General features: G+C 44.4%; 2 protein-coding genes across 4 annotated transcripts in view; both read left to right on the forward strand.

Annotated features, from left to right (window-relative positions):
* Positions 1-761: 761 nt before the first annotated feature.
* Positions 762-8,454, forward strand: XCR1 (X-C motif chemokine receptor 1). The gene has a single exon (XM_009687827.2). The coding sequence runs from the start codon at positions 4,761-4,763 to the stop codon at positions 5,787-5,789; it is 1,029 nt and encodes a 342-aa protein (XP_009686122.2). The 5' UTR covers positions 762-4,760; the 3' UTR covers positions 5,790-8,454.
* A 7,950-nt stretch (positions 8,455-16,404) lies between these two features.
* Positions 16,405-27,493, forward strand: part of FYCO1 (FYVE and coiled-coil domain autophagy adaptor 1) — a 56,738-nt gene continuing 45,649 nt past the window's right edge. The window contains exons 1-2 of one of the 3 annotated variants that reach the window (XM_068935637.1): positions 16,405-16,477; positions 25,992-26,176. In XM_068935637.1, coding sequence (XP_068791738.1) covers positions 26,122-26,176 — 55 coding nt within the window. In that variant the 5' untranslated portion in view covers positions 16,405-16,477; positions 25,992-26,121. Of the gene's footprint in view, positions 16,478-17,271; positions 17,582-17,845; positions 17,868-25,991; positions 26,177-27,493 lie in introns of those variants that run through there. The other 2 variants (XM_068935638.1, XM_068935639.1) reach the window with 2 other exon arrangements.

The raw sequence follows: 27,493 nt of genomic DNA on the forward strand, positions 1-27,493 counted from the left end.
CTCCAAGCACGTGGACAAGGCACTCCGGAGCTGGCGATGCCCTGCCACGCTGGTTGGCAAGCAGGAGGTTGAACACAGTGAGCCAAAAACACCCCAGAGAGAACTCCTGTCAGCACACACCTTATCGTAGGGGGCTTCTCTGAGGGCCGCTCTACTATCAGCCCCTTCTACCTCATGGGATTGGACCTTGCGAGGCGTCTCAGCAGTCTCTCTGCTCGGTGAAACGGCCAGCGTAGGCCACGGCGAGGAGCCCCGTGGCTCTGCCGGGGCCTTTCTCCCTTTCCTTTGGCCGCAAGGGGAGCGTATACAATTCCTTCTTGCCACTCTTCAAACTTCTCAGTTTAAAAAAAAAAAAACTGATGAAACATAGACATCTCTAGCTGACAGAGGAAGTCGAGCTGAATCTTCAAAGAAAAACAAAACTGACTTAGGACACCTCTAACAATAGCACTTCCACATTTTTGTATGAAAAAACTTTTTCCATGATGCTCCAAGACAAAGAATGGTATTGCTGAAAATGACAACTTCTGGAAAAGCAGAAGTTTCTTATGGCAAAAAGTGAAATGAATTTTGTATGCCTTGCTGAGTGCTCCTCACAACGGTAGGGGTAACTTTAAACTGTATGGTGTATTTTTGTTTTGTTCCTATTTGGCCTGACAACAAAACTAAAGGTAATTTCCATCTTCCAGCCAACTTCTGCTCTCAGTTGTACCATTATATGCTGAAAACAGTTGCATAGTTTGTATTATTTCCTGTGTGAGGCTAACATGTTCTTAGCCTGTTGATTCAATTACATCAAGTATTTATCTCCCTTGTACATGTCTTAACTGAAAGTCCATGCACAGTAATGCGTTCTTATCGACAGAGTAGAAAGAGCAGAAAGGGGAGAGTTAATGTACAAAAGAGGAAAAATACAGGTTTTGTACCCAGGAGTTTTGTACTGTACGTAAAACAAGAAGGAAGAAGTCCAAGCGCCTTAGGTTCCTGCAAGGCACTCCTTCTGGTCACTGGCCTGACAGAGGGCTTCCCAGAAGCTACAACAGCAGTGTTAGACATCAAACCACACGCTCATTCTCGACCAGCCGTTTGGGAGGTCTGCTGCTTTGTTAGGCTGGAGCTTTTGTCCGTAATTATGAGCAGAAGTAAACTATTGTATAGATTAGCTATGCAGTGCAACACATGGGTCAAACATGCTGTGCAAAGCTGGATTTACTCTGTGAATGATAACACATCTCTGAACTACCCTGTGGAAATCCACCGTGAGCTGGCTGAATGCCTTCTGCATCTGAAATGAGAGGCCCCACTCACAAAGGTTGGCTCAGAAAACGCTCACGACTGGAGACTGGGACAGTTAGAAGCAAGGTCTCTGATGTAGGCGTCCCCTGCACCGAGAGCACAGTGCTATGGTACTGCATGCCAGGGAGCCTACAGCCAGCGTGAACAGCAGTAGTGTAACACCCGACTGTGTCTGCTTCCATGGTGAAAAGAGAAGAGGAGCTGGCATCATGTGACTTCAGATTCCTCAGCGGGCAGGAGGTGATGACCACAGCTGAGGACACGGTTCTTCGAAAGATGCAGAAAAGAGTGCAACGGCAGAGGGAGGAAAAACAACAGCTGAGGTAAGTGGAGCCATTGCCACCTCTCAAGCAATGAGCTTATGACGACGAGATGTGACCAGGATGACTAACTGCGGAGTCAGTGGGCCCTCAGAATTTGAGGACACTGCAGTCCACCTCGGCCTTCCCAAGGCTCCTCAGATGCCAGCAGGGTGCTGAGATCTTGGTAACAGGGACTACATCTTCCAGTGTAGCTTTGTGCAAATGCATGGTGGCTGTCCGCTTGACAATAGACTTGTCTTTTTCTGACTGCTCGAATGCCTGCTGTCCAGATTTATTGCTTTGGCAGCAGCACCCTCAGAGAACATGACTCCAGCCTCAGTGGGCGAGAAATCCAAGACAGACAAATAATTTTGTTTTGTGTGTCAAGGCATTAATCAAAAGCTAACCTTGCAGCATTAAGAGGCAATTGTGAACAAACTACTCTGTAGTTATTCACAAAAGCATTTTTCCACTTTCTCAAGAAATGCCTAGCACAAAATCAGAGGGAAGACTTTGAATTTTTTGCGCTGACCCCATATAACCGTTCCTCTGACTCCTCCCAGAGTGCAATACTGCACTGTGAGTGAGCTGGGCAAAGTTCCAAGGTACAGAGAGATGCAGAGCTGGAAACAGCTGGAGTTCATAGGAGGATTTTCAAACTCAGCTACTCAACTGCCTATCCGACTCGTGTGCCTGCACACTCAGCAGCAGTGGTGTCAAGGACAGTGAGCACAGGCAAATGGAGTCTGTTCAGACTTTAGAAACAGTTTAACACCTCTTACACGCAATTTGGGACAAAAAACAGATGGGTGTCATGTCCGCTTTTTTAAATTTAGCACTTAACCTTTATCAGACATTGGTCTCAAAATACCTTTGAAGACTGGCTCTCTGCAAGTGTGGCTCAGCATCGGATGGTGAGCAGGAGGGAGAGCAATGCTCTGCAGCACTTCCTTGGTCTCCAGACATTGACTGCCCTTCCAGAGGGATGTGAAGAGCAGAATAACAGAGAGTGAAGAAGGAGCGGGTATGCACATGTCCAAAGGGCTCCCAGGTAAAGCTGAGCAGAGACCTTCGCTCTGAGAGACTATCTGGGTACAACAGCCCAGCAGAGAAGTGGCCCCATCCAGAAGCTCTGATGGGCATGCAAGACAGGGAGCTCTAAGGAAACAGGATTTTGTTTCCAGACATGTTTTGCTCTGGGTTTTGTACATTTTTGCTGCTTGCGTGTGAAACAGCACAGCAGGAAAACAAAAACCCTGCAGAGAGAGTGATTTACATTCAAACTGCAGCTGACACTGAAGCATCCTTCTTCCTATTTTGTCCTGACCTTGTTGCAGCCCAGGGATAGGAGCAAGCTACTAAATGCTCGAGTAAGCGACGAGGGAGAGATGAGGGAGGCCTTTGTGAAATGACTCAGGTGCCAGCAGCAGGAGCAGAGCCAAAGAACAGCCCTGCAGCCCAGCTCCGGGTGGGCGAGTGGGCCTCCTGCACACAGGCTCCAGCAGTGGATGAAGATGGTGGTTAGCACAGTCATCCAGCGGCACAGAGGGCCCTCACTTTCAGGAGGAGTCCTAACTCTAGCCCTGTCTGAAACAGGACACGATGATGGTCAGGACATCCATCTATTCCACGCGTTGCTTAAGTGTCATCTGCGCTGCCAGGTGCAACCAAAGATGACCATGTCCTCCGTAGGGAAGTTGTTCTGCATGCCTGAAGATGGCAGCATGGTGTAGTCAGAGCACCACAGGCACAACTTCCAGCAAGGCCTGCGCCTCCCCTGATAAATGAATCATGCCAGGGCCATTTGCTGTCACAGGCAGCCAGCTGGTACCAAATGCCACACCTCCCTGTCTTCCAAAACAGGGTGGCCACATGCAGACTGATAGCTGCTCCCTGGCCTGTGCTGACCGAGCCAAGCTCTAGCTGGCCCAAGGCACCTACCAGCGCAGACGGGATTAAAAGCCAGCAGCCGCAATGCTCCCTGGCACTGCTTGCTGGTGTTGGCATAATCTTTCCGTCCTCCTACAGAAGCGTATCTTGTCCCGGTGTGGCAAGCAGATTCTGCTTTTGCTAATCAAAAAGAAAATGTTACTAGCACAACCTTGGCCTGAGTCGTAGACTTGCTTTGTTGTGATTGTGCTTCCAAGGAAATTAGTGGCAGATTTCCCACTGGCTTCAGTCAAAAATGTAGTGCTTCAGGTAAGCTTTCATCTGGGGTAATGTTAATCTGGACTTTGAACCACTGGTTGGAGCCTTTATTAATTTTTCTGCACCCGTATTTTAGCCTAATTTCATAAAGAAGTGAGATTATTTGAGCATGCTGCCCTTGGATGTTTATCTGACTGTGTGTCTTTTTCTGAGTCTCAGTAACTTTTGACACTGTCAGCCAATTTCAACCATCAAGTTGGGATTAAGTTCCTACCTGTAAACGGGGAGATAGGTAACCAGCAGCAACCCTGAGGAAAGGGTGCTGTTCTTATTGCGCACCTGAGCATCAACAAATGATAAGAGATACATAAGCACCCAGCATGGGAAACGCTTCCACCCAAGCTAGCAGATTTTTAGATATCAACCAATCTCAAGACAAAATTCTGTAGGAAACACAGCTTTTTCCGTTTTTCATTCTCATACTTGTTAATATCGGTATTGCTCAGCTTTTTAAGTTTCTGCAGTGCTGAAATGCTAGGACAAAGAATCATATACATGGTCAAGTGTTTAGAAAGTGTTTGGTAAAAAATACCATTGCAGACAACCTAAAAACTAGTATCAGCTTTGATAATCCTGAGATACTTAGGTTAAAAACCAACGCACCCTCCACCTTGTCGTAGGTAGAGGTTTAATAATTAGCAGTTGTCACTGACCATATTGTTTTAAAAACCTCTCAGTTTCTGAATTCTTAGTTATTTAAGATCTCAACATTGCTTTGAGGGTAAATCTTTAATATCTACCTCTGGATGACGTAGTCATAAGAGGATACGATCCCTTTGTTTCCCGAAAACAGGAGAAGAGTTAGTTTCACTGCTTCTTTTCATAACTTCAAACAGAATCATCCAGAGTGGAAGTCTAGTAATTGTGTTGATTTTCACTAAAAATTTGCTTCAATCGCTGGTTGCGTTTCTTTGAAGCAGCTGCTGGGGAACTGTGTGAGGTCTGCACAAACAAATGGATGAAGAACATTACCCACCCGCTTCAGATGAGAATTATTCATACGGATACTCTTTTAATGAAAGCAATGTCTGTGAAATGGGTAACTATTTTGTATTTTACACCCATCTGACTACTGTCCTCTACACTCTGGCATTTTTACTCAGCCTGCTAGGAAACACTCTAGTGCTATGGATCCTATTCAAATATGAAAACCTTGCATCTTTAACAAGTATCTTCATCATAAATCTTTGTGTCTCTGATTTAGTCTTCTCATGCATGCTGCCTTTCTGGGCAGTGGAGCAGTCCTTCGGGTGGATTTTTGGTGAGTTCCTCTGCAAAGCGGTAAATGCTGTTTTCTCTACTGGCTACTATAGCGGTGTTTTCTTTTTGACTCTCATGACTATTCTGCGGTACTTGTCCGTAGTGAATCCCCTTTCAACTCTGAGATCCCAGACACAGTGCTGTGGTTTTCTGGTGAGCTTGGCCATTTGGACTTGCAGCATATTAATTGTGGTTCCTGAGGTGATTCACACCACTGTGCAAGAAAGCTTGGACGGCATCAAGACCTGTGATTACGCTGACTGGAAATGGAAGAAGATGGACATTTATCTGAGAAATATCCTTTTCCTGTTTTCCTTTGCAATTATTGTGTTCTGTTATGTCAAGATATTGATCATTCTGCTTGGAGCCAAATCTCGCAGAAAGCACAGGACTGTGAAACTCATTCTGATTATTGTAGTGGTTTTTTTCCTGAGCTGGGCACCTTACAACATCCTCAGTTTTTTGATTACTTTTCCACCACCTACCTGTCAGTATGAAAAGGATGTCAACCTTGCCTTTCACATCAGCCGTAAAATTGCTTTCTCCCACTGCTGCCTCAACCCTGTGCTCTATGTATTTGTTGGAGTCAAGTTCAAGAGGCATTTGTTACACTTACGCAATCAATGTTTACCATGTGGCATCGGTCGAGCCTCCAGCCCCGGCATCTGTTCGCAAGGTAAATTCCACTATGAAGACGCATCCAGCCACGGAAGCAAGGTCTAACTATTAGTGCTCCTCCTGGATGAACTTTCAGATTTTAAAAGCCATGGATAATCTCTAATTTTTAGAGACTCTTCCCTGAGCAACAGATAAACAAGCTTACTCTTTGCAAACATGTTGAGTATGGAAAATAATAAAAAAACGTATTTGCAGCAGGATGGAGTAGCTGAGAAGCTACTTCATTCATCTGTAAGTCACTTTGTGCTTTTTGTATTCCGTGAGATGGATTTGCTCTCATTGATTTTTCTTTTTAAAAACAAAACAAATTTTATTTTTAAACAATTTTTAGCTTTAGGTGCTAAAACATCAGGCTTTACCATAAATGGTACTGCATGTTGCTTTCTTGTCTGACTTAAAATACTTGGGTTATATATAGCAATGGATACATATGTATTTCTTTAGCTTTTAGTGCTTTACAGTGGTGAATATCAGAGCCGAACTCATCAGTTCCCTCTTTTTGGAGCTCTGAAGACTTACTGGTCTGACAATAGCTACAAGATCTCAGAATCTTTGAAGTCCTCAATATAAATGTTCTTTTAACTGTTAGTGGGTAAATGTATATACTAGCTTAATATAAAGGCAGTTTTCTGGCTCTGAAATGGGATGTTTGGGAGAGCCGTGAAAGGAACACAAGTTGTAACGAGATACTTTGGTTGCTGGGTTATTTTTTTTTCTCCTGTCACTGCTCCTGCCCCAGGCACCTTCCATTCTCTGAATAATGTCCCTTCAGGCTGTTGCAGTGGATCTGCAGCCACTCTTCTGCGCAAGGCAGGAGCATATTTACCCCTATTCGCTGTCTCCCTCCCTCTCTCCCTGTGCCATGGCTCTGAGAAGAATTAAGCTTTATAAAAAGGTTACAGTGCAGAACAAGCGGCTTATTTCAATACCCGCATAGAAATAGTTGCTTTGTTTGTAAAATTAATGTTTGGCCTGTTTTATTAGGAAGCCAGAACAGCAGATTTTAGCCCATATATTTGCGTGCTTGCTCCTTCACCACTCTTCTTTTAATGGCTTCACAAGGATGTTGAAATCTCTGCTTAAAACCTGGTCATCAAAGCCAGACATGTGTTTGTTTTTGACCTGCCTCATGTCTAAATACCAGATATGCTCATACCTGGCCTAGCCAGCTTTCTGGGCAGATGCAGTTCTTTCATGTCATGGATGCATTTTATCTGCATAGGCAAGTGGGAAGTAAAGTGCAAATATTTGCACGAACTTGATTTTGAAAACGTTGCTAAAAGGCCTTGTTGTGATAAGTGCAGGAGTATTTTTAAATGATTGCTAAAATATGATTTCACAACTAAAAGCAAGCTGAGGGAATCCAGTTCAACATCTTACATTATTGCAACAAATCCAAAGACATGGTGATTGCAGCAGTCAAAAGCAACATTTTTTTCTCTGCAGGAACTGATATTCTTCATGATAGCTCATGAAAGTAAAAAACATGTACTGCCCACTCCTGTGTAACTAAATTAGAAAGCCTCTGGAAACTGTAATATTTCATTGCCTTGTGTTTGTATAGAAAGCCGAGGCAGCTTTGCAATGGCACCAAACTTTATTTTTGTGCTAGGTAGCAATTTGGTTTTTGTAGACAACCATCTTGGATGGTCTCTGTGTTTTTTCTATACTATTTCATTTGATCTCCAAAGATCACCTGCAGCAAATAACAGATTCTTCTGAGCTGCTATGCAGATTGTAAGAAAACGGAAACTCAGTAATGCCCATACTGAAGCAGACTAAGGGTCCGTCTAATCCAAAACCCTAGTTTCTGATAGAGCTTGCCAGTAGTTTCTAGTTGTGCTTCAGCTCAGCTGCCAGAACAAAATGCTTATATCTTGTCCCTTATCATTAGAGGCACCTTTCCAAACGAGTCAGTTCTGGTATTATAATACTACGATTATTGCCTATAGCTTATTAAAAAAAAAAAAGTTACTCATTAATCACATAAGGAATGGACTTGTGTTCAGACAAACCATGGAACGATGGAACTTGTCACCAGTCTGATTTGTGGTGAAGTCCAGCCTCTGGCTCTTGTCTCTTGGTAAGAGGTAACAGACATGCAAAATGAATGTGATTCCTTCCATATAGTTCAAGAGACTTTAGACTGGGGACTCAATACCTTCAGCTATGAAGAGGCAAGCTACTAAAGGATATGAATCCCAGTTCTTTGGATGTTTTGGTAAATCAGGAGCACTTCACTGATGCCGGCAATGCTCTAGAAGAGAAAAATGCCAGGAAGATGGCCAAAATAAAGTCTCATGCATCCATATCATTTCAACAAACTGTCATTCAACTCACTGTTCTAGATCAACATTACTCTCTAATTTGTACTGTCAATACATTTCACATTTATCTAAAAGAGTCAAGCAGTATAGCAGAGGCACAAGAGATTTAAATGATCCTGCTCTGCTCAGTTGTTAGCAAGTTATTTAAAACTGTTTGTAGCTTGAGCGTATTTCGTTAGAGTATATCTGAGCGTGTAAAGGGAATGCTGAAAGGAATTGCTGAACATTACCCAATTGTATTGCTGCCTACTCTAACCAAAGTAATTCAGCATATGGAGATTTCCCTTCCTGGTATGATGAAGCAGTACTAATAAACATTCAGAAATTCAATGGAATACTACGCTGTGACTACTGCTCTCTGTCTTTGATAACGACCTATTAAAGCTGAGGTATTTTCAATTGAACAAGTAATTGTAAACTTTCATAGACTCATTTAGATGAGAAGGGACTTCTGGAGGCCATCTTCTCCAACACCCTGCTTAAAGGAGGTCTAACTTCCCAGGCTGATCAGATTGCTCAGGGCCTTCTCTGGTCAAGTTCTGAAAACCGCCAAAAATTGAGATTGCACAGCTTTTCTGGGTCCCTGTTCCAGTGCTTAAACTCTCAGAGTAAATGTTTTCCCTTCTACCCGAACAAAATGTCCCTTGCTGCAACCTGTGGCTGCTGTCCTTTGTTCTTTAAATGCACATCTCTGAGAAGAGTCTGGATCTGTTTTCTCTATACCTCCCCATTACATGATGGAAAAGAGCAGTAAGATCTCCCCTGAGCCTTCTTTTTTCCAGACTCAACAAACCCAGACAACCCAGTCTCCTCATACGTCACACACTCTGGCTCCCTAACCATCTTGGTGGCCTTCCACTAGGCTCGCTCTAGTCTGTCCATGCCTCTCTTGTACTGGGGGCCCAAAACTGGATACACTACTCCAGATGTGACCTCATGAATGCTGAGTAGAGGAAAATAATCATTTCTCTCAACCTGCTGGAAACGCTCTTTCTAATGCAGCCCCATATGCAGTTAGTTTCCACTGCTGCAAGGGCACACGACTGAGTTGTGTTCAGCTTGCTGCCCACCTGAACCCCCCAGACTTTTTCTGGCAGTGCTGATCTCTAGACAGCTAACAGCCTGCACTGTTGCAGGATTTTGGCCATCCCAGGTGCAGGACTTTGCATTTGCCATTGCTGAACTTCATGAGTTCCTGTCAGCTCATTCCTCCAGCTTACTGGGGTCTCCCTGGATGGCAGCCTTGCCCCTCCATGTATCGACTCCTCCATCTTACTTGGCGTCATCCATGAACTTGCTGAGAGTGCACTCTGTGCCATCATCCAGGTTGATAATGAAGATGTTAAACAGGACTGGCCTCTGTACTGGTCCCTGAGGAATACCACTGATAACTAGCTGCTCATTAAGACTTCAAATCAGTGACCACTACCCTTGAGCCTGATGGTACAGTCAGTTTTTCATCCACTTTGTAGTCCACCTGTTCAGTCCATATCTCCCCAATCCAGCTATGAGCCTTGGTCAAAAGCCTTGCAAAAACCAAGGTAAATGACGTGCACTGCCCTCCCCTCACCGCCAGAGCCAGTCAGCTGATTGTAGAAGACCGTTAGGCTGGTCAGGTACCATTTTCTCTTGGTAAATCCGTACAACCCTTTTTGCCCTGCATCCCTCTGGTAACAGCTTCCAGGAGAACTCTCTCCACAATCTTCCAGGCAACTGGGATGAGGCTGACTGGCCTGTAGTTCCCTGGATCATCCTTCTCGCCTTTTTTGAAAATGAGCACGACATTTGCCTTTTTCTAGTCATCAGGGACCTCCCCTAACCTCCATGGCATTTCAAAGGCAATAGACAGCACTTTGCAATGACATTGTCGAGGTCCCTCAGCACCATCACGTGCACCCTGCCCAGTCCCACAAACTTCTGCAAGCCCAGACTAAGTAGACCCAAAGCAATCCTCCTCTGCCATGGGTAGTACCTCTCTCCCCAAACTCTGCTAGTAGGCACAGAGACCTAAAAGGCACTTTGAGCTATATCTACTGTCAGGAGAAAATATTTTGGCATAGCTTCCGTCTTTGTTTATACACACAAATCATTAGATATGCACAGAGCCAAAGCCACAAGATTTGCCCAGTGCAGGTCTGTGGACAGGCAGTCTGTGCAGCTCAGCAGTTTCCTCACAAAACAACCAGCTGTGCTGAAAAACTCTTTCCTTCTGGTAGCTCCAGGTGCATGGAAAATACAGGCTTGCTATGCTTAAACCATAATGCTCAGGGGACCTTGAATCTTTAATTTCACTCATTCAGTCAACTATTATGTGGTCTGAACAAATGCAGAACTGAGACAAAGAACTCTCTGAAGTGAAAAAGGAGAAATTAATTGCTTTTGGAAACCACAGTCTATTGGGGGTAGGGGAGCAGCTGAGTAGTCACAACATTACAACTGCTGTAGAGCATCAGAAGTGCCTTTACGCCAAAGGCATGCAGGATGGCACCTGTAACCTTCACTGCAAGTTACAGTTACACGGACGTGCTATTGTTGTTCTGATTACGTTCTTATTAAGCGCCGCTCAGGGGGAATGGGAGAAAAAACAGCTTCTCCTGGAAGCACTTAGCAGGACTGGGTCTGTCTCCCTGCCTGTCTCCTTACCGCAGATTAACACAAAGCAGAGCATTGCTGCTGTAAGCTGTCAGAGCTCCCGACTTCCAGGCAGCCATGGGAGTTATATCAGTCCATGATCGGACAGTAGGGAAAATCCTCACTGGCAAGAGGTGAAGCACCTAATCTTTTCCATTGCTAGTGTACATTGTCTTGAGTAAAACAAGAAAACTTAAAATCCACATATTTAAGAAAGCACCCTGTTCTCAGTGAAATCAATGATCATTTTGCTTCTGATCATAATCGGAGCAATACTCAGATTCTAGAGTCAATGCAAGGTATTGGACAAACCATAGCATGCACTGCTTATCGCCAGGAGCGTTTTCATCATGAAACACAATTCCTCTGTCTATAACTCAGTACCCTGAAAACACCAACAGTGTTATTAAAATTATAAACATAACTCTTATTTCGTTTTCCCTTATGGTTACTCAGCAGATCAAAGTGCTCTTACTCTTTAGTATTGAAATTGGAAGGGCCCGTGTTAAATGGAGAGAGGTTCGACTGATGTTTGCTGTACTATTTTCACAGCTGCTGAGCACTAGTGTAATTGCATAGAAGCCCCGAAAAAGCCCACATGTTCTTCAGGAAGCAAAACTAAAGTGAGTACAAAAATGAGAAAGGAAAATATTCTGTTAGTTACCTGTCAGTCAAAATGAGAAGAGACAGTGAGAAGTACCAGTAAAGATGACCTATGAATACTAGCTACATATGATCAAAAAGGAGGAACATAAACACAGTAGTTTACATAGCAGCCCAGCGCTGTTTGTGAGATGAACTCATCTGCTCCTAAAGCACACCAAATGTTGACAGTGAACCTCAAGCCCATTAACGCACATTAAGAATCCTATCCATGTTTAATATACAAAGAACAATGAAGTCATGTCACAGACATCACCCACCCATAGGACAGGAGAGCAGCTAGCAGTCTTCCTCTGCATTTCACCTTCTGCATATAAGAACGTGACCATGGTGAAAGGTTAGGGAACCCAGTAAGGCTAGCTAGATGGCAGACCATGTGGGGCTTGCAAACGAGACCATTGCTTATTTCTTATTTTATTTGCAAAGACTTGCATCTAGGATGGAAAAACAACATAGGCTGGGGGGCAACTGTCTAGAAAGGAGCTCTGCAGAAAAAGATCTGGTGACCCTTGAACAAGTGCCCTTGCAGCAAAGGCCAGCCACATCTCAGGCCGTATCAGCAAGAATGCAGCCAGCAGGTCCAGGGAAGATATCCTTCCCCTCTATTTGGCAGCGGTGAGGCTGCATGTGGAGTACCTGACCAATCTACAGCTCTCCAACACGAGAAAGACATAGACGTACCAGAGTGAGTCCAGTGAGGGCCACAAAGCTGGCTTGCGGCAAGAGCACACGATATACGGGGAGCAGCTGAGAGAGCTGGGCTTGCCTGGCCTGAAATAAAGAAGGTTCTGGGGAGCCCAGATTGCTGTCTGCAACCACTTAATTAAAGGAAATAGAGAAGACAGAGCCAGATTCTTCTCAGAGGTGCACAACAATAGGACGAGAAAAAATGGACACCACCTGGAACATGAGGTATTCAACTAGATTTAAGGATTTTTTTTTTTTTTAAACCTTGAGGGTGATAGTATACTGGGACAGGGGCCCAGAGAGGCTGTGGGATCACTGTCCTTGGAGGTGTTTAAAACTCAGTTGGATACAGCTTTGAGCACCCTGATCTGATTAGACCTGCTTTGAGCAGGAGGCTGGACTAGAGGCCTCCAGAGGTCCCTTCAAACCTAAACTAGTCTATGATTTTATGACTTGTGGCCTGAGCAACATTAAACCAAGTAAACATTGCTGAAAGATTGCTTTAGGGTAGAACTTAGCCTGAAGAACACAGTCTTCTAACAGAACCCAATTCAAAACTCAAAATTGAAAAGTTGGGTTTTGCTGTCCAAAGCCTTCACTGAACTGTGCAATTAGCATGCTATGGATGTGACTTCCTATGTGAGATTATGCCTGTTAAAAATGGCATAACTTAAAAGGTCTCACGTTGCTGTTGTATGCAAGTATGGAAATGGCAAGCAGGGAATACAGTTGCTGGAAGGGTTCATCCATAGCTAGCTAAACAAGAAATACCTGCCGCATATTAGACCAGTATGCTTTATTGCAAAGGTTCAGTACGTACTGTATGCAGGGGAGAGCTTTGGAAGGAAGCCAGCTCCTTCTGAAAGATCATGGCTGTTTTTAGAAAGAAGTTTTAGTCTCTGTACATGTCCAGTGTATACATATATCTTCCGTTTTTAAATCAGAAGGTCAGTTTAAGACTGATGATCCCGCTGGAGTGAACTAAAGAATGGAGAACGACAGGGAGAAGTGCAGGGAGTGGACTACTCCCTCCATATTCAGGAACCTCTGAGATACTGAATCTGAAATACTTTTGATCAGATTGTTTCAATCTTCCAAGCAATGCTGCTTTCTGAGATTAAGTTCTATTTCCTGATGGCTATATCCTTCCAGACACCTTAACCAGCTCCTAATCTCCAAAGGCTTGGTATGCTTTTCATTCCTCTGCCATACATCCATTTGTATCCATATGGGAAAGACTCCGGATCATTTAAAGCATACAGCCCAGAGTCTACATTCTGGCCCTCCCATGTGATTGCTGTTTCAGCTGACCTAGCAGTGAACCAGTTCAAAATCTTGGCACCTCATTTCATCCATGTAGGTGTGAAATGCAGGCAGCTCTGAGCAGCAGCAGCTCCTAACCCCAATGCATTCAGGGGGAGTCAGTCTCAGAAGCTGACCTTAATACACAGAATATTCACCTAAGCCCCTTAGCCACCTTGCCCAAAGTGCCACATTTGCATTTTTCCAGAGCTCTGCTGGTTCTTTTTATGTTGCCTTTCTCTAGCTCTATACCTATTGACAGTTATCTTCTCTTTGTCTACCTATTCAAACCAGAATGCAAAGCAGAACGCAAACAAATGCAGAAAAGTGCTTCCAAAGCTTTCTCCCCACAAACAGTCACATAAGGTCTCTGATGATGAACGACAGCCTGTTGTTTGATCTAGCTACAATGGTATGTTAATCCGCGGAGGGTGACCAGGGAAACTGGGAGCTTGCTACCCTCATAAAATTCCTCAGGTGCCTAGTGGAAGCAAAAACCTCTCTGGTTATCACATACAACCAATTACCTCTTTTTAACTCTTTCAAAAGTAGACAACTAATGTAGCACATGTAACGATAATATCAGACAGATAGAAAGAATGCTTTCTATGGACACGTGGTCAAAACCTTTTTCGACTTTGAAATATTCGCAGGATATAATAGCCATAGGAGAAATCTCTTCTGTTTTTTGATGGAGCCCAGTTAGCTAATAGGGTTTACTCAAGACCTGCTCTAGTCAATGAGGCACCGAATTATTGTTAGTATGAGATAATTGCCAGCAGCATTTTACTTCACAATGAGCTAGACAGAGAGCATGTAGATTAGCATGTCTGAATAGAAGAAACGGCTCCCAAATAAAAATAGAGCACATTTATGCATCGCAATAACAAAAGTATTCTATACTTATTTGCAAACTTTGTACAGACATGGCTTCTACTGCCCCTGAATTGCAAAAAAAAAAAAAAAAAAAAAGGAGGGAGAAAAATCACATTCAAACTGAACTTTCAGAAAAGCTCTGTCTACAGGAACTGCAGCTGGCATTAGATCTAAGCTCAACTTCTGTTACCAGAAGTTGATTTTACCTTTTATATATTTTATCTTGGCATACATTCTAGTAATATGAGATAGAACCTAAAGGACAGAGCATGATCTTGATCTAAGGAGGAGTGTAAGTAATTTTAGTTGATTGTCTACCTTTATGGAGTATGTTTATGATAGCAATCACAAGGGCAATGTTTCATAAACAAGTCAAAAGATTTTTCCAGGTGAAGGCTTTCCACTTGCTAGAATGACTGACATTACCTTTTGTGCGCTAATAAATTTGACAATAATTCCCATCCAGCTCATCTTAGTTTATGAAGAAGTTGATTAATAGCTTTTGCCAGATTAAAAAAAAATACAAATAGAGCAGAATATGCATTTTGTTCTAGCGCAGCTTCGAAAAAGTAATCTTGAAACTTTTGCTGCTAAGAAATGTGACAATAAAGAAAATTCTAAGGAAGTGTTGGTCAGCTGAAGACTTATTGGAAACAGCATGTTTTCTCCGTAGACACTGATCTCTATAAATGCACAATAATACAATAATTAGTGTCAATAATTAAATATTTCTGAGTTTGTCACTACATAATTGAAAGAAGGAATAATCCATTTTTATTGATTAGTTTTGACTGAGAAATAAAACCGCATAAAGATTTCTTTGAAAATATCTTTTTAAATCTACTGCAGTCAAATTGTGTAGACGTTGGTAGCGTATCGTTATTTGCAAGTGATGACACTGCTGTTACTTTTGGAAGACACTCAGTTTTTTACGGAACAATGAAAAATAAACATTTGTTTTCAGCAGATGACCCTGACCCTGCACTACATGACAGAGCAAAGCACGCCCCAGAAAAGTCATCCTGACGGTTGCTTCACAACTTGTAAGACATCTCATCTCATGTTGCTGAGTCTTGTGCCCACAAGATGGTTAGCCCTATAACCTACACTTAATAGGGTATTACAACGTTTTTCAGTTATTTTAAGCCTCACTTAGGTGAAGCTTATTCACCGAAGTCTGATGGTCACCCAGTCATTCTTAGGTTTTGAGGATGAGAAAAATTAGGATGATGGAGACATGTCAGCGACGAAGTAACTGTGTGTATTTCCTCAGTCTTAAAAATAGAGGACACTTTGATGCCTAAACTGAAGTTTATGACACCAGTATAGCCAAAAGCAAAGAATGATGGCAAAATGTTTGGTCACGAGTTCTAGTCAAAATCGTTTATCAGGGCAAAGCAGAAAACAGGCAAAGGAACGTCATCGGCTTCCAAGCCACGCTCCAAACACGAGACCATCGTAACCAGTTCCAGCCGCTATGGAAAAACGCTGTCTTTTCAGAGACATTACGGAAGGGTTAAAATTGAGAGGGGGGGAAAAAAAAAAAACAAAACGGAAATAGCTTGTTGGTAGCAAGACCCTTGGGGCTGGGGGGGGGGACGGGAGCCTGCGGCAGGTAGCCGCCCTGGGAAGCGGGCCAACGTCCCAAGTTTCGCGCAGCCTCGAAGGGCGCGCGGCCTCCATCCGCCCTGCCGGGCCGGCGGCCTCCTCGTCGGACACCGGCCGCGCGCCAGCTGCGTCAGGCCGCAGCTCCAAATTCCCTTGCGGGCGCCCCTGCAAACAGGGAACTTTCTGAACTGAGGCTCCCCGCACCGCCCCCACCAAAAAAAAAACCATATATATAAGTACCGAACTGCACTAAAAGCCATAATCGGCACTATTTTTAAAAAGTTAGGCTTCCTGACGGCTGACCTCTGTGCTTGAGGGCAGCAGAAACAGCCCTCCAAAACCACCCAAAGCCTGAGAGGCGCTTACGCGGCTCTAGAGGGAAGTAGCGATTATCCCCGCAAATATTGTTAAAAAAAACAATATTGTTTTTTTCCACCCCTTTCCATCCTTGTTTCCACCCCATTGCTCCCTGCCCCCCCCCCGCCCCCAACCCCGCCAGCCCGGCCCGGCCCGGCCCGGCGGCCCCCGCGGCGGTGGGGGGAGGGGGGCGCCGCCAGGGGCCTCATGGGAGTTGTAGGCGGCGGGCGGCCTCCCCACGACATGGCCGCCGCCGCCGCCGCCGCCGCCGCCGCCGCGCAGGTAAGGCGCGGGCCGGGCCGGCCGTGGGGGCGTCGCACTTCGCCGCCGCCCGCCCCGGGGGAGCGCGGCCGAGCCCGGCTGGGTCAGGCAGGGGGGAAGGAGGAGACGAGGGGGAAGAAGAAGGAGGAGGAGGCGGCGGCGGCGGCGGTGGCGCAGGAAGGGGGGGGGAAGTAACTTCGGTGGCTCCCACTTGTTGCCGCTGTGCTGCGTCACCCCCGCCCCGGGGGCAGCCGCCCGCCAACGCCACGGGAGCACACACACACACACACACACACACAGAGCCCTTGGTGGGGTGACAGACCCCCCTCCCTCACAACACACACGCATCACACACACACGAGGCGGGGTGACAGACATCCCCCCCCAACCACACAGAGGCGGGGTGGCAGACCCCCCCCAACACACACACACACACACACAGAGGTGGGGTGACTGAGCCCCCTGCCCTCACAACACACACACAGGCAGGGTGACAGACTCCCCCTGCCACAACACACACACACACACACAGATGGGGTGACAGCCCTCCCCAGCACACATACACCACATGCACACACACAGAGCGGCCTGCTGGCCCCCGTGCCTCGGGTGGCGCTCACTGGTGTGCTGTTGTCACCGCGTGCCGGTGACATGCCATGCAACTAGTAACCGGACCCAGTGAGCAACTACGGTTTTTTGGAAGCATCAAAATTGTCTGCTGTCTCCCTCCCCCCCGGCCAACCCCAAATAAACCGTCCAATGCCCCGGCCCTTGGACAGAGGTCAGCGCGGTGCCCAGCGTCGTTTGGACAGTGCTAGAAAGCAGAGAGCCGCCTGCGTTGGTGCCCTCGCCGGAGAGGCATGAAGCGCTGACACATAAATATTTGCGGCGGCCCTAATCCTGCTGCCCTTGTGTCGGCAAATCTCCCGCGGATGACGGGGAGAGCTGGGCTGGCGCTCGGGCGGCTGGGTCTGTCTGCAGACCAGATGCCGGGCTTGCAGCTGCCCCTCCTCCAGCTTACGCTGGTCCCTGTAGTACACAGCGAGCAGGAAAAAGCCGAGTTTTTATGAAATGGTCGTCGGCTTTGCGTTTGGGATTCTGCCTGGGTAGAGAGGTGTTGTTGCGGTGAGTCTGTGAGCGGAGGGGCTGCGCTGTGTTGCGGAGGCTGGTGGATTCGTCGCTGCTTAGGCGACGCAGTCGGGATTTGGGGGCCTGAACCTTTTCCACGTGAGTGCAAAGCCCGTGTAGTTCCGCGGAGTCGGCTGTGGGCGTTTGTTCGGCGTACGGAGTTGGCGAGCGGTAGGCGTCACGCTTTCAGTTCACCCTTTCCCTTGAAATGGAGTTCGTTTTCACGTGTGAACGATGGAAGAGGAGAACCAAGCCTTTACCTACTTCGTTTTAAAGAGTGAAAGTGGGTGCTTGATTTTATCCAGCCCTGATTTCATGCGCTCGTGGAGGCAGCCTGTGATTAAACTTTCAGGGCAAAAGATGGACTCTTGTCTTGCTGGACAAGGCAACCTGTTTTCTGTAGGTGTTTTTATTGTTGTCAGTTGTGATATTTTGTAGCAGGATGTGCAACAGAAAGGATAAGCCCTCTTTGCAGTAGGGCGTGTTATATTTTCAAGATATGATTGTGTACAAGGCAATTTCTTGAAGTTTTCCAGTGGTCCTCGTGGGAGCACTTAAATTTAAAAAACGTTCCAGATGTTCCAGTGTTTCCAAACATTTCTCTTTTGAAGAAGAATGTACTGTTGTTAAGTTATATCTGAGATGGCTGTGGCTGAAAACAAGTAGAGAGAGATTTTGCTTTTCTTCTTGTCATGTATATATTTGAGAGCGCTTCATGAGAGTTAGTTATGGAGCCTGATTTTTGCGCATACAGGAGCCTCTTTTGTACAATATCTGACAACAGTGAAAGGGTGTATTATATTTGCAGTCACTTTCTCCACTGCTAGACAGTTACATAAAAGGAATGGGAATCTGTCCTAGCAGCCTGAAGGCCTAGATCTGCTAAGTCTTGGGCTGTGAGGGATCAAGACTTAATAGAACAACTAGTGAGAGAAAACTTTGAACATCTAAAGAAAAACATTTGTAAAATTGTAGAAGTTATCAGGGGAACTCAAGGAAAAATAGGGCTGAAAATGATTTTTAACTCGGATTGCTATTTGTTTGTTTTCTTCACATTTAAAAAATTGCATTCACATTTAAAAATTAGCATTTATTTTAAATATAACGTTAACGCACATTTAAAAATGAACAATGTCCTTTTGAAAGAACATTTAAAAATGAAAATGTACCTGAAAATGAAAATTAGGTGAAATGAACCCTGAAGCTTTTCTTTCTAGTATTCTTTAGATTTTGTTTAGATTATTAAACTGAAGGGACTTGTAAAAACCCAGGTGGTTTTTATTATTACATATTATTTTGTATTTATATACCATGTGTTTATTCGTGTTTGATTTTGCCAATGGGTAACAACCAGTGGGGGTTGTTTGTGCCCAGAAGTGCCATAATAATAATAATAATAATAATAATAATAATAATAATAATAATAATATTTTGTCCACATATATTCCAGAAGAGGCTTTACATTTTGAAACATTGTTGCAGGTACAGACCCTTTTAAATACGCCATCCCAATCTCACAGGTCATAGTGCTTGGGAGCTGTTGCTGCACACAGTCTTAACTCTTATACCTTTCCCTTTGATTTAATATTTTTGTCCATCACAGTATTTTGTGGTTGCTGATGGTATAGTGGGCTAAGCAAAGCCACTTGTAAACACCAGTTATTCCCAGAGTGTGTCCAGCATGGCATTTCATTTACTGCTGGGAAGGAGGATGGGTGCACAAAAGGCATTGCTACTGCTGCAAGGCAACTTAGGTTTTGAAAACAGACAGGCTGGATCGGGGTATCCCTGGATAACTGGGCTCAGATGATGCCCGGCTTGCATCATCTGTGAGCCTGTCTGTTCCCAACAGGCTTGGTGACAGCAGTCTCAAATAGGCCTCTCTTCCAAACACTTTTTACATCTTTGGGTTTTGCCGTTCAGATGCTCCTTCTTCTCCCCAGAATGGTGACCTTCACTGGGAAACCCATGGGAATACTTGATATTTCCTGCTATGGAGGAAAGAAAATATGAATTCTTGCTCTTGACTCTGGAGTAGCATGATTCACTTAATAGCTGGTCAGTTTGGGTTGTCTCAGCTTGGTCTTTGCTTAGAGAACTTGCCTGCTATTTGATCTGCATGTGCGTCACTGGGAACTCCATATAGGCCAGGAGTTGGCCAAGGCAGCTACCAGTGCTGTCAGCTGGATAGAGGACAGCTGGAGCACTACGCACGGACAAATCTCAACCCTCACCTGCTAAACTATCAGTTGGAGGCACCCCTTACTTCTGGAATCGCAGCTTGGAGAGAGAGTGTGGAATGGTAGACACACAGGTAAAACTCCCGCTAAGGAGAGCCCCATTCACATGGAGGCAGTTCAGAATTATGATTTAGTGATTGTGGGTTTTTAACTATCCAGAAGTCTCAGGAGTGCCTGAGAGTCAAGCCAAGCTTGCTGAGGAGGTTAGCACAGCTTCCGTTTCTCAGAGACCAACTTTGGAAACCTGAAAAGCAGGTGAGTTTTGGAAGACTCCAAGCTCATACAGTGAGTGAGCAGAGCATGATGAATCACTAGCGCTCCTTTGACCTGGAAGCTCCCCACTGTGTCTACTTCTGTAGGCATCTTTATGGCACTCCTCAGCGTGGTATCCACGCACCAGGTCCCTGGCTTGAGGAACATGTAAGTGATACATAAATAGGTGGGTGAGTTACGGAGAAGAAGAACAGGTTTTGTATCAGGAAGGGTACCTAGAGACACAAGGAAAGTGGTTTGGAAGAATGAGAGTGCGAAGGTGAAAAAAAAGTTCTTTTGACTTTTGGTTGAAACTTCTCTCTTTAGCTCACCGTACAGGCACTGCGGTGGCAGGGGTACGTGTCCCCAGGGGAGTGAAATAGGAGGGCAGAGGCTGAGTAGAGGGAAGTCTCTGGGAGAGTTAGGGTTAGGTTAATTTGGAGATGTTAATGAACACCGTGTGGCATTCCTGACTTGGGGTAAGGAGAAGCGTGTCCTAAGAAAAAAGGTTAGATAATTTTATTAATAGTGATACTAGTGCAATTCCCGTTATCAGAAGAGCTCTCTTCCCTTTGTGAACTGACTGCTTCCTCAATAGGCAACTTTCTCATCATGACACAGGGCTGTCTTTGTGAGATAAATACAAGCTCATCCCTGTTTTGTTGTTTGCGTAAATGGTCATTTCAGTTCATGTTTAACTTTTATTAGTATGAGGAATATCAGAGACAAAGCAGTGTATTCACCAAATAAAGAAACTGAGTCTCTGATCTAGTGTAGTCTTGCCCTGTTTGGCAGAGGTTCAGTGTACCATTTTAAAAGGTTTTAACTTGGATGTTGGTGTGGTGGCCTGATTCAGTAGGTGCAGCAGTAAAAAAGAGTTGAGTTGCTCACTTTCCCCGGTCAGTGTAAAAATTAACTATATCTCACACAGTTCTTATCATACCAGTTGTATACTCATATCTGTTGCTTACTTTTGATCTTTTCCTAAGAACAATTTGCAAATACGGGGAATAAAATAGGGGGAGAATGCAGGCCTGTCTTCCACAGGATAGGAAGGCTTGCATAAAGGTTATGCAAAACTTAATTTTATTGTGACAGTCTCTCCTTTCAGGTTAGGGTTGCAAACAGGATTGTGGGATTGTGGGAATGTCATTAGCTTGTGTTCTTATGCTGTACAGCGCAACTATCCCTAGAGTGCAAGGGCCTGTCTACAGAAGGGCTCCACTGTAAGGAATCATGAGCTGTAAACATGCTACTCTTCTCCCAGGCATCTGGAAAAGATGTGAATGTTTTTGTCCACTTCACGTAGTTACTCTGTTTTGCTATGCTGTGTTACTTAGTAATTTTTTTTTTCTGGATGTGGAATTCTGCAAGACACATTTTATTACAAAAGGTGTGTATGCCTCAACACTTCAAAATGAGGTTTGTGTGTATGTGTGTGTAGGAAATTCAGTATAGGTGTACAGTTTGGTCTCCTGTAACCTATGTGAGGTACTAAAAGAAGCAAAAAGTCCTTCAAAAAATGTATATTTGTAATTGGAATGTGAAGATCTCTTGGTGTGGGAAACTAAGGGGGAAAACTCACTTAGTGTGAACATTTCACCTCTCAGAACAGAACCAAGCTTTAGAACTCAGAGAAAGGAAACCTTAACTGACAGTCAGGCTTAGCCTTGCCTTTTAATTGCAATTGTCCTGTTTCATGTCATCCAGTGTGTCTTCTTAAGGCTCACATGTCTTTATATACTGTGTTAAAGCACAAAGGACTGAGTTGCCTACTAAAAACATGCATGTGTGCATAAGAGAAGAGTTGTAGTAGTGTCTCTTTCTCAGTTCGGCTGAAATCTTTAATTGCAGGAAACAATTATTTAGCTTTATGAATGTACAAGTAGTTGTACAGTAAAAAATGAGACAAGCTAGCAGCACAGCTACAGGAAGATCTGCTGTGGTTGTGTGTTTCTTGCAACATCATACTCCTTTTTCTAGACAATTACTGGAGCGCAATTATTTAACTAAATCTATGATATTACAGCCTTGAGAGGTATAGACTTCCTTCTTTCCCAGTTCTTCCTTCAACTTTGCAGTGAGATTTGCATTCAGTTTTTTTTTTTTTAATCTGTTTCTTGTAGCTATTTTATGCCTGAGTAGGTGGGTTTTCTGTGTTACATTCCAAAAGCAGCCATCACAGTTATCGGTTAGTATCTACTTTTAGATACTTTCTACTGTCCCACATGACAAATCGTGTTCACATTACTCAAGGGAATAATACAGTTAAAATTAATGTGACTCTTGTGGACATAGTATTTGGCTCTGTATCCTCCTTTGCCTGTTTTTTTTTTTTTCACATAGAGTGTTGTATAACAGGTATATAATTGCAGGCATTAAATAATAAAAGGTCTTGTGATACCAGTGAGGAACATTTGATAAAGTGTCCTTGTTTTGTACGGCTAGAGCAGAATAGTTATGTTACTGCAAAATACTTCCATAAGCAGTAGAAAGTAGAGGAGCTTGGTTTCCAATGACTTTTTCTTGCAGATCTGAGTTACTTTTTAACTGAATTGTGCCAGGTGTGCAGTGTGAGCTCTGTTCTTAGTAAATGCCAAAAAATGCGCTCGGCTGAGGAATGGATTCTCTGATATCTAGTCATAACTGAGGTCCTGGTACAGAGTGTTTCTCAGCAGCTGTCCCTTCCTCTCAGCTTCCTGTTGTGATTGCACATGGAGGAGCATAATGTTTTCAAGACCTCTACATTTCTGTCAAAGTTGGTCCAGTTTGACTAGTGAATTCCAAAACTGTAGCTGTTGGAGATGCCAGCAAGCCCACAGTCACACAAAGAGAAATTTTGTGAAATCGTATTAAAAATATGTCACTGCAGCTTACCCCACTAACCAGTCTAATTACAATCATTAGGTTTGGTTTACTGTTTCTTATATGTCCCCCTCCGTTTCAGGTAAATCTTTTCTTTTCCAGTGTGTGAGCGGGCTGGTCCCTCTCTGCTGCTTTCTTTAATCTCCAGGATATGCTCCTCCATAAAGCAGATGGTCACCCACACCCTAGTGTTTATGCCAGGAGGAAAGGGAGGAGCCACCTTCAGACCACAGCAGGCACAGCCCCAGGGAGCTAGGAAGGACTGATGTTATGCCTTGTCTTGCTTTCTGTGTCCTACTCTGTGCCAGGTACTTAGGGTCACTGCACCGATTTCATTGCATTGTTGCAGTTTTCTGGTAGTTGATGCCATTGGCCTTAGTCAAAGGCCATTTTATAGGAGGTAGTGCAGCGTCACATATAAAAGCTTAAGGCCCGAAGCAGGACACTCATGCCTGACACATGTGTCAAGGCGTTTTGCTGTTCTCACAAGGCAGATAATTACAGACTTACATAACAGGATAGGAAATGGCAGAGGGAGCAGGGCAGTGCCCTAAACAATTCTGGGCAAAATGGTCTGTGGTCCGGAAGGACCAGAGAGATATTTACAGAAGTTCTTCCTGCTTTGACGCCTTGGGGAACCAGTTCAGGTATGCTGATGACTCTCTATGGCATAGTAACTGAGAGCTCTGCACCCTTCCGTGGGCTGTATTCTGTTTTCTTGCAACACCTCGGGAAGGACTAGGGAGGGGAGGAATACCTTTCTCCCTGTTTTGCAGAGGAGAAGGTAAGCAGAAGTTTCAACATGTTCTCCCCTTGTGAAATAGCCCAGGCTGAACGATTCCCTTCACTTTTGGGAAAAGAAGGGAGCAGCTGGGGAGCTTATGGGGTGGGGGCTGATGCAAGGAAGTGAGACCCTGCTCCCACTGAAAGGGGAGATTGGGGAGGAGAAGGAGGAGAGCAGTGGGCTGCGCAGCTATGTGCCTGCAGCCGAGTTCTGTGATATGGGGGTGTCTGTGCAGGGCTCCTGTACTATGCCTGGGAGATCCTGGCAAGAATAGAGGTGCATGCCTCTGGCTGCTTTGGCAAAACAAAATCAGCCCGTTGACAACATGCTGCCAACCCTAACACTGTGCCATTGAACTGTCATCCACACAGTGGATATTTATCTGCGACTTCTGGGTGAGTGCAGTAGCCTGCACAGCACTAACGGGGGAGTAGAGAGGCGCTAAAGCCTCCTTAATCCTCTGTCCCAACCCCAGTAAATCTGTGCTTGGGCGTTCCGCCAGGGACTAGCACTTCCGCAGTCCCCTGTTGCTCCTGGCTGCTGTAGGATACTGCTCCCCACTGGCTGCTGCAAAATAAGGGCTCAAGGTCAGTGTCCTATCTCTGCCATCTCTTCCAGGCCCTCTGTGCCAGCCTGCAGTTGGCAGTTTGCTCGTTTTCAGGGCATGCCTCGCAATCATAACTGCTCTAGGTGTGGGTCTCGCATAGTCTTTGTGCCTCCTGAGTCCTGGAAGTGGGACTTGTTCTGGCCTTCAGGAGGGAAGGGCAGGACTGCCTCGTTGGCCCTTGTTCTTTTCTCCCCTTGTGTGAGGAGCAGCATTTGGTTTGGCCATACGTTTTGACTAGCCATGGCCCACATTACACAGTCTTGTCTTTTGACTTCTGCTGCTTCCCATAATGGTTGCCAAACCGAACGGATATGGCTGATATTACTGTGTGTGCTTAGAAAAGGAAATGTTGACTCATTGGGTTTGTTATTACTGCCTTTTTTCATTGGTGTCCAAACTCAGCAATTTACCAGAAAATGTGATATTTTGTACGAACCCTCAGTAGTATCAAGACAGGAATCTTGGGTATGTGATACTGTTGATTTAAGGTGAAAAACTGAGTTTGACAACACAAAAAAGTCCTCTGCTCTGTTCTGTGCTGGCCTTCTCTCCCTAAGGCAACACAGGTGTGGAGGGGATTTTGCAGGCACAGGCCCTTGTCCAGACAGCACGTGTCGTAACATGCAACTACTGCCATCAAAATATGTAAATGGGACTAGCAAGTAACAAAACATGGCTATTAAGAGAAACACACTAGTAAGCCTAGTTTCAGCCTTTTCTTTCTATTTAGTACCTTTCTGCCTCTCTGGTTTTGTTAAGGTTTTGCTTGGCTAAGGTTTTGCTTTAAACCTTTGAAGATTGATAAATTCCCTATGGATCGTCTATAAGGTTGTTTTGCAAGTTTGTTCCCAGGTTAATATTTGAAAGTTTGGATCCTAGAGCTTAGGTATTTCAGAAAAGTGTTTTGAGGCTCATTTATTAATGAAAAATTCTCCGTGTGTGTGAGGTATAATTCACGTGTCGTTGTTTTGAGGGAGGGAGCTGGGTGCTCTAATGCGCAAAGTATATTTATCCAGCCAGGGATACTGTAACAGAGCTTAAAATAAAGTGGTATCCTCTTACATGTATTGGGAACAGGGGGTCCTGAGGAAGGAATGAGAGATTTTTCTCATACTAAAACCAGTCTCAAGTACTGAATCTCTTTGTAGTTCTTATAAGTAAGAAACATCCTCCAGTGCCAGAGAATCAAACCTGGATCATTTTTTGACACCTTAGCCCATGCCTCGTCTGTGTCTTGAAACTCTCTGAAATGGAAACATCCTTGTATCATTTTTCTCTGCAACTTGTAAGGAAGGATTGGGCAGATGGTTTTGGTACAGGAAAGTCCAGTGTCATCAGAACCTCCCTCACAGTCACAAGATCAGTTGCATTAAATCACAGCCTGAGCTGGGCTATAAGACTAATTGTGTTGTAACTCCCAAGAGAGAAGGAGAATTGCTATTGAGATTGACTCAGTAGTTTTGAAAGGTAGAAACAGAAAGGACTGAAATAGAAAGTGAAGGAAATTTATATTAGAAGGAAATATAAATAAGGTTTCTGGAAAAGAGTTGACATTATAGGAATTCATTACTAAGCAATATTTAAAATGCCAAAGCACCTCTGTTAAATATGTCTGTTCTGAGATGATAAACCCATTCGTTTTATTTTTATTTTTTACAGAATTGCAGGTGTCACAGATAATTCTTATCTTCATCAGCCCAAGGGTCATCAAGGATATGAATTCTGCTCTTTTTATCTAAATGGATGAAAAGATTAACAGCCCAGACTGGGAGCTCCTTTGGTTTTCAAGATGGCAGCAACTAGTGGTGAAAGCCAGCTACAGCGGATTATCAGGGACTTGCAAGGTACACTGTCATGCTGACAGATTCATTTTGTAGGCTGGGCTGCATCCTGCATGTTTTAAAAACAGAGAGTGGGAGCTGTGTTTTTAACTGTTTAATACTTGTGTATAGCAATTGTAGCAATGCAGTTCAAGGTCTGCCATGTGCTCCATCGAGATGTGGCTGATTTTTTTCTGTGTGAGAGAAGATGTGCTGTACCTTTTGCAGGATCTTAAATTCTTAAGTCCTGCAAACTTAAATGTACAGCGTTAGGAATTGGTCTTACAATTTAAAGACATTTTCTGCAGGATTGTTCTCTTGTAGGATTATTCTCTTGCGCAGTATGAGCTAGAACTTTTTTCACATGAGTAGAGCTGTGCTGTTATAAGACTTCACATGAGAGAAGGAGAACATCTGATCCCCTTCTCCCCTGAGCTGGTGTCAAACTGCTTTTAATGTGGGAACAGGCAAAACAGGAGGCCAAACTAAACTGGAGATGGAGAACCAAAGGAAGAGGACTGGAGAATTGGATCTGCTCCTCTTGCTGCAGTGGAATGTGCTTCCTACACACCTGACTTGTTCTCCACTAGCAGTAGCCAGCCTCATTTTCCACAGCTATGTTGCAGGCAAAATTGGCAGCAGACCTATAACCGTTTTCCTGCTGTGTCTCTGTCCTAAACAACTGCCTTTACCAAAAGCCAGGCATTTTTCCTTTTCATTTTTGTTGAATATAAGGTATAGTATGCACCAAAGCTGGGAATCTGGATATTCCTGTAACGTAAAAAGGAGACCTATGTGCCTGCTAACCAGAAGAGATTTTTATCTGTAAAGTGGAGGAAGCAGTACTAGGAGGTAAGGCTCACTCAGGCCCTTGGAAAGAATATGGAACTAGGTGGAACCAGTAACTTCTGGTGCTGAGAAGAGAAGTATGCTCTTCTGGGTCAAGAGGGCCCAGGTAGAGAGCAGAGTGTGCTTTGACATGGGATGTCCTCACCTACTGTTGGGACTAGGTTTTAGGGAAGAGGAATTGCTGTATGCTTCTTGTTATGTGATTTTTTTTTTCCATTTGCATTTTGTAACCAGCACAAGATGAATCTTCCAGAGTAAAGCATGGAGAAGATAAATGTGCTGACTGAATGACTCTTCTTGTGTTACTGATCCCCTTTAGCAGATTATATGTTCTGTCCTTTCTAATCAGAATTCTCTTTGGCTGGTTGCAATAGAAGACCCTTAATGGGCACATGAGACAGTGACAAGTTATTTCTCTATCCTCTAATAAGGATCAAGTTAGCAATTGTCTGTTACCGCTTTTTTTGCGGAGTTTCAGGAGAAGGTTTTGCT

Source organism: Struthio camelus, chromosome 2, assembly GCF_040807025.1.
Source record: "Struthio camelus isolate bStrCam1 chromosome 2, bStrCam1.hap1, whole genome shotgun sequence".
NCBI lineage: Eukaryota > Metazoa > Chordata > Aves > Struthioniformes > Struthionidae > Struthio > Struthio camelus.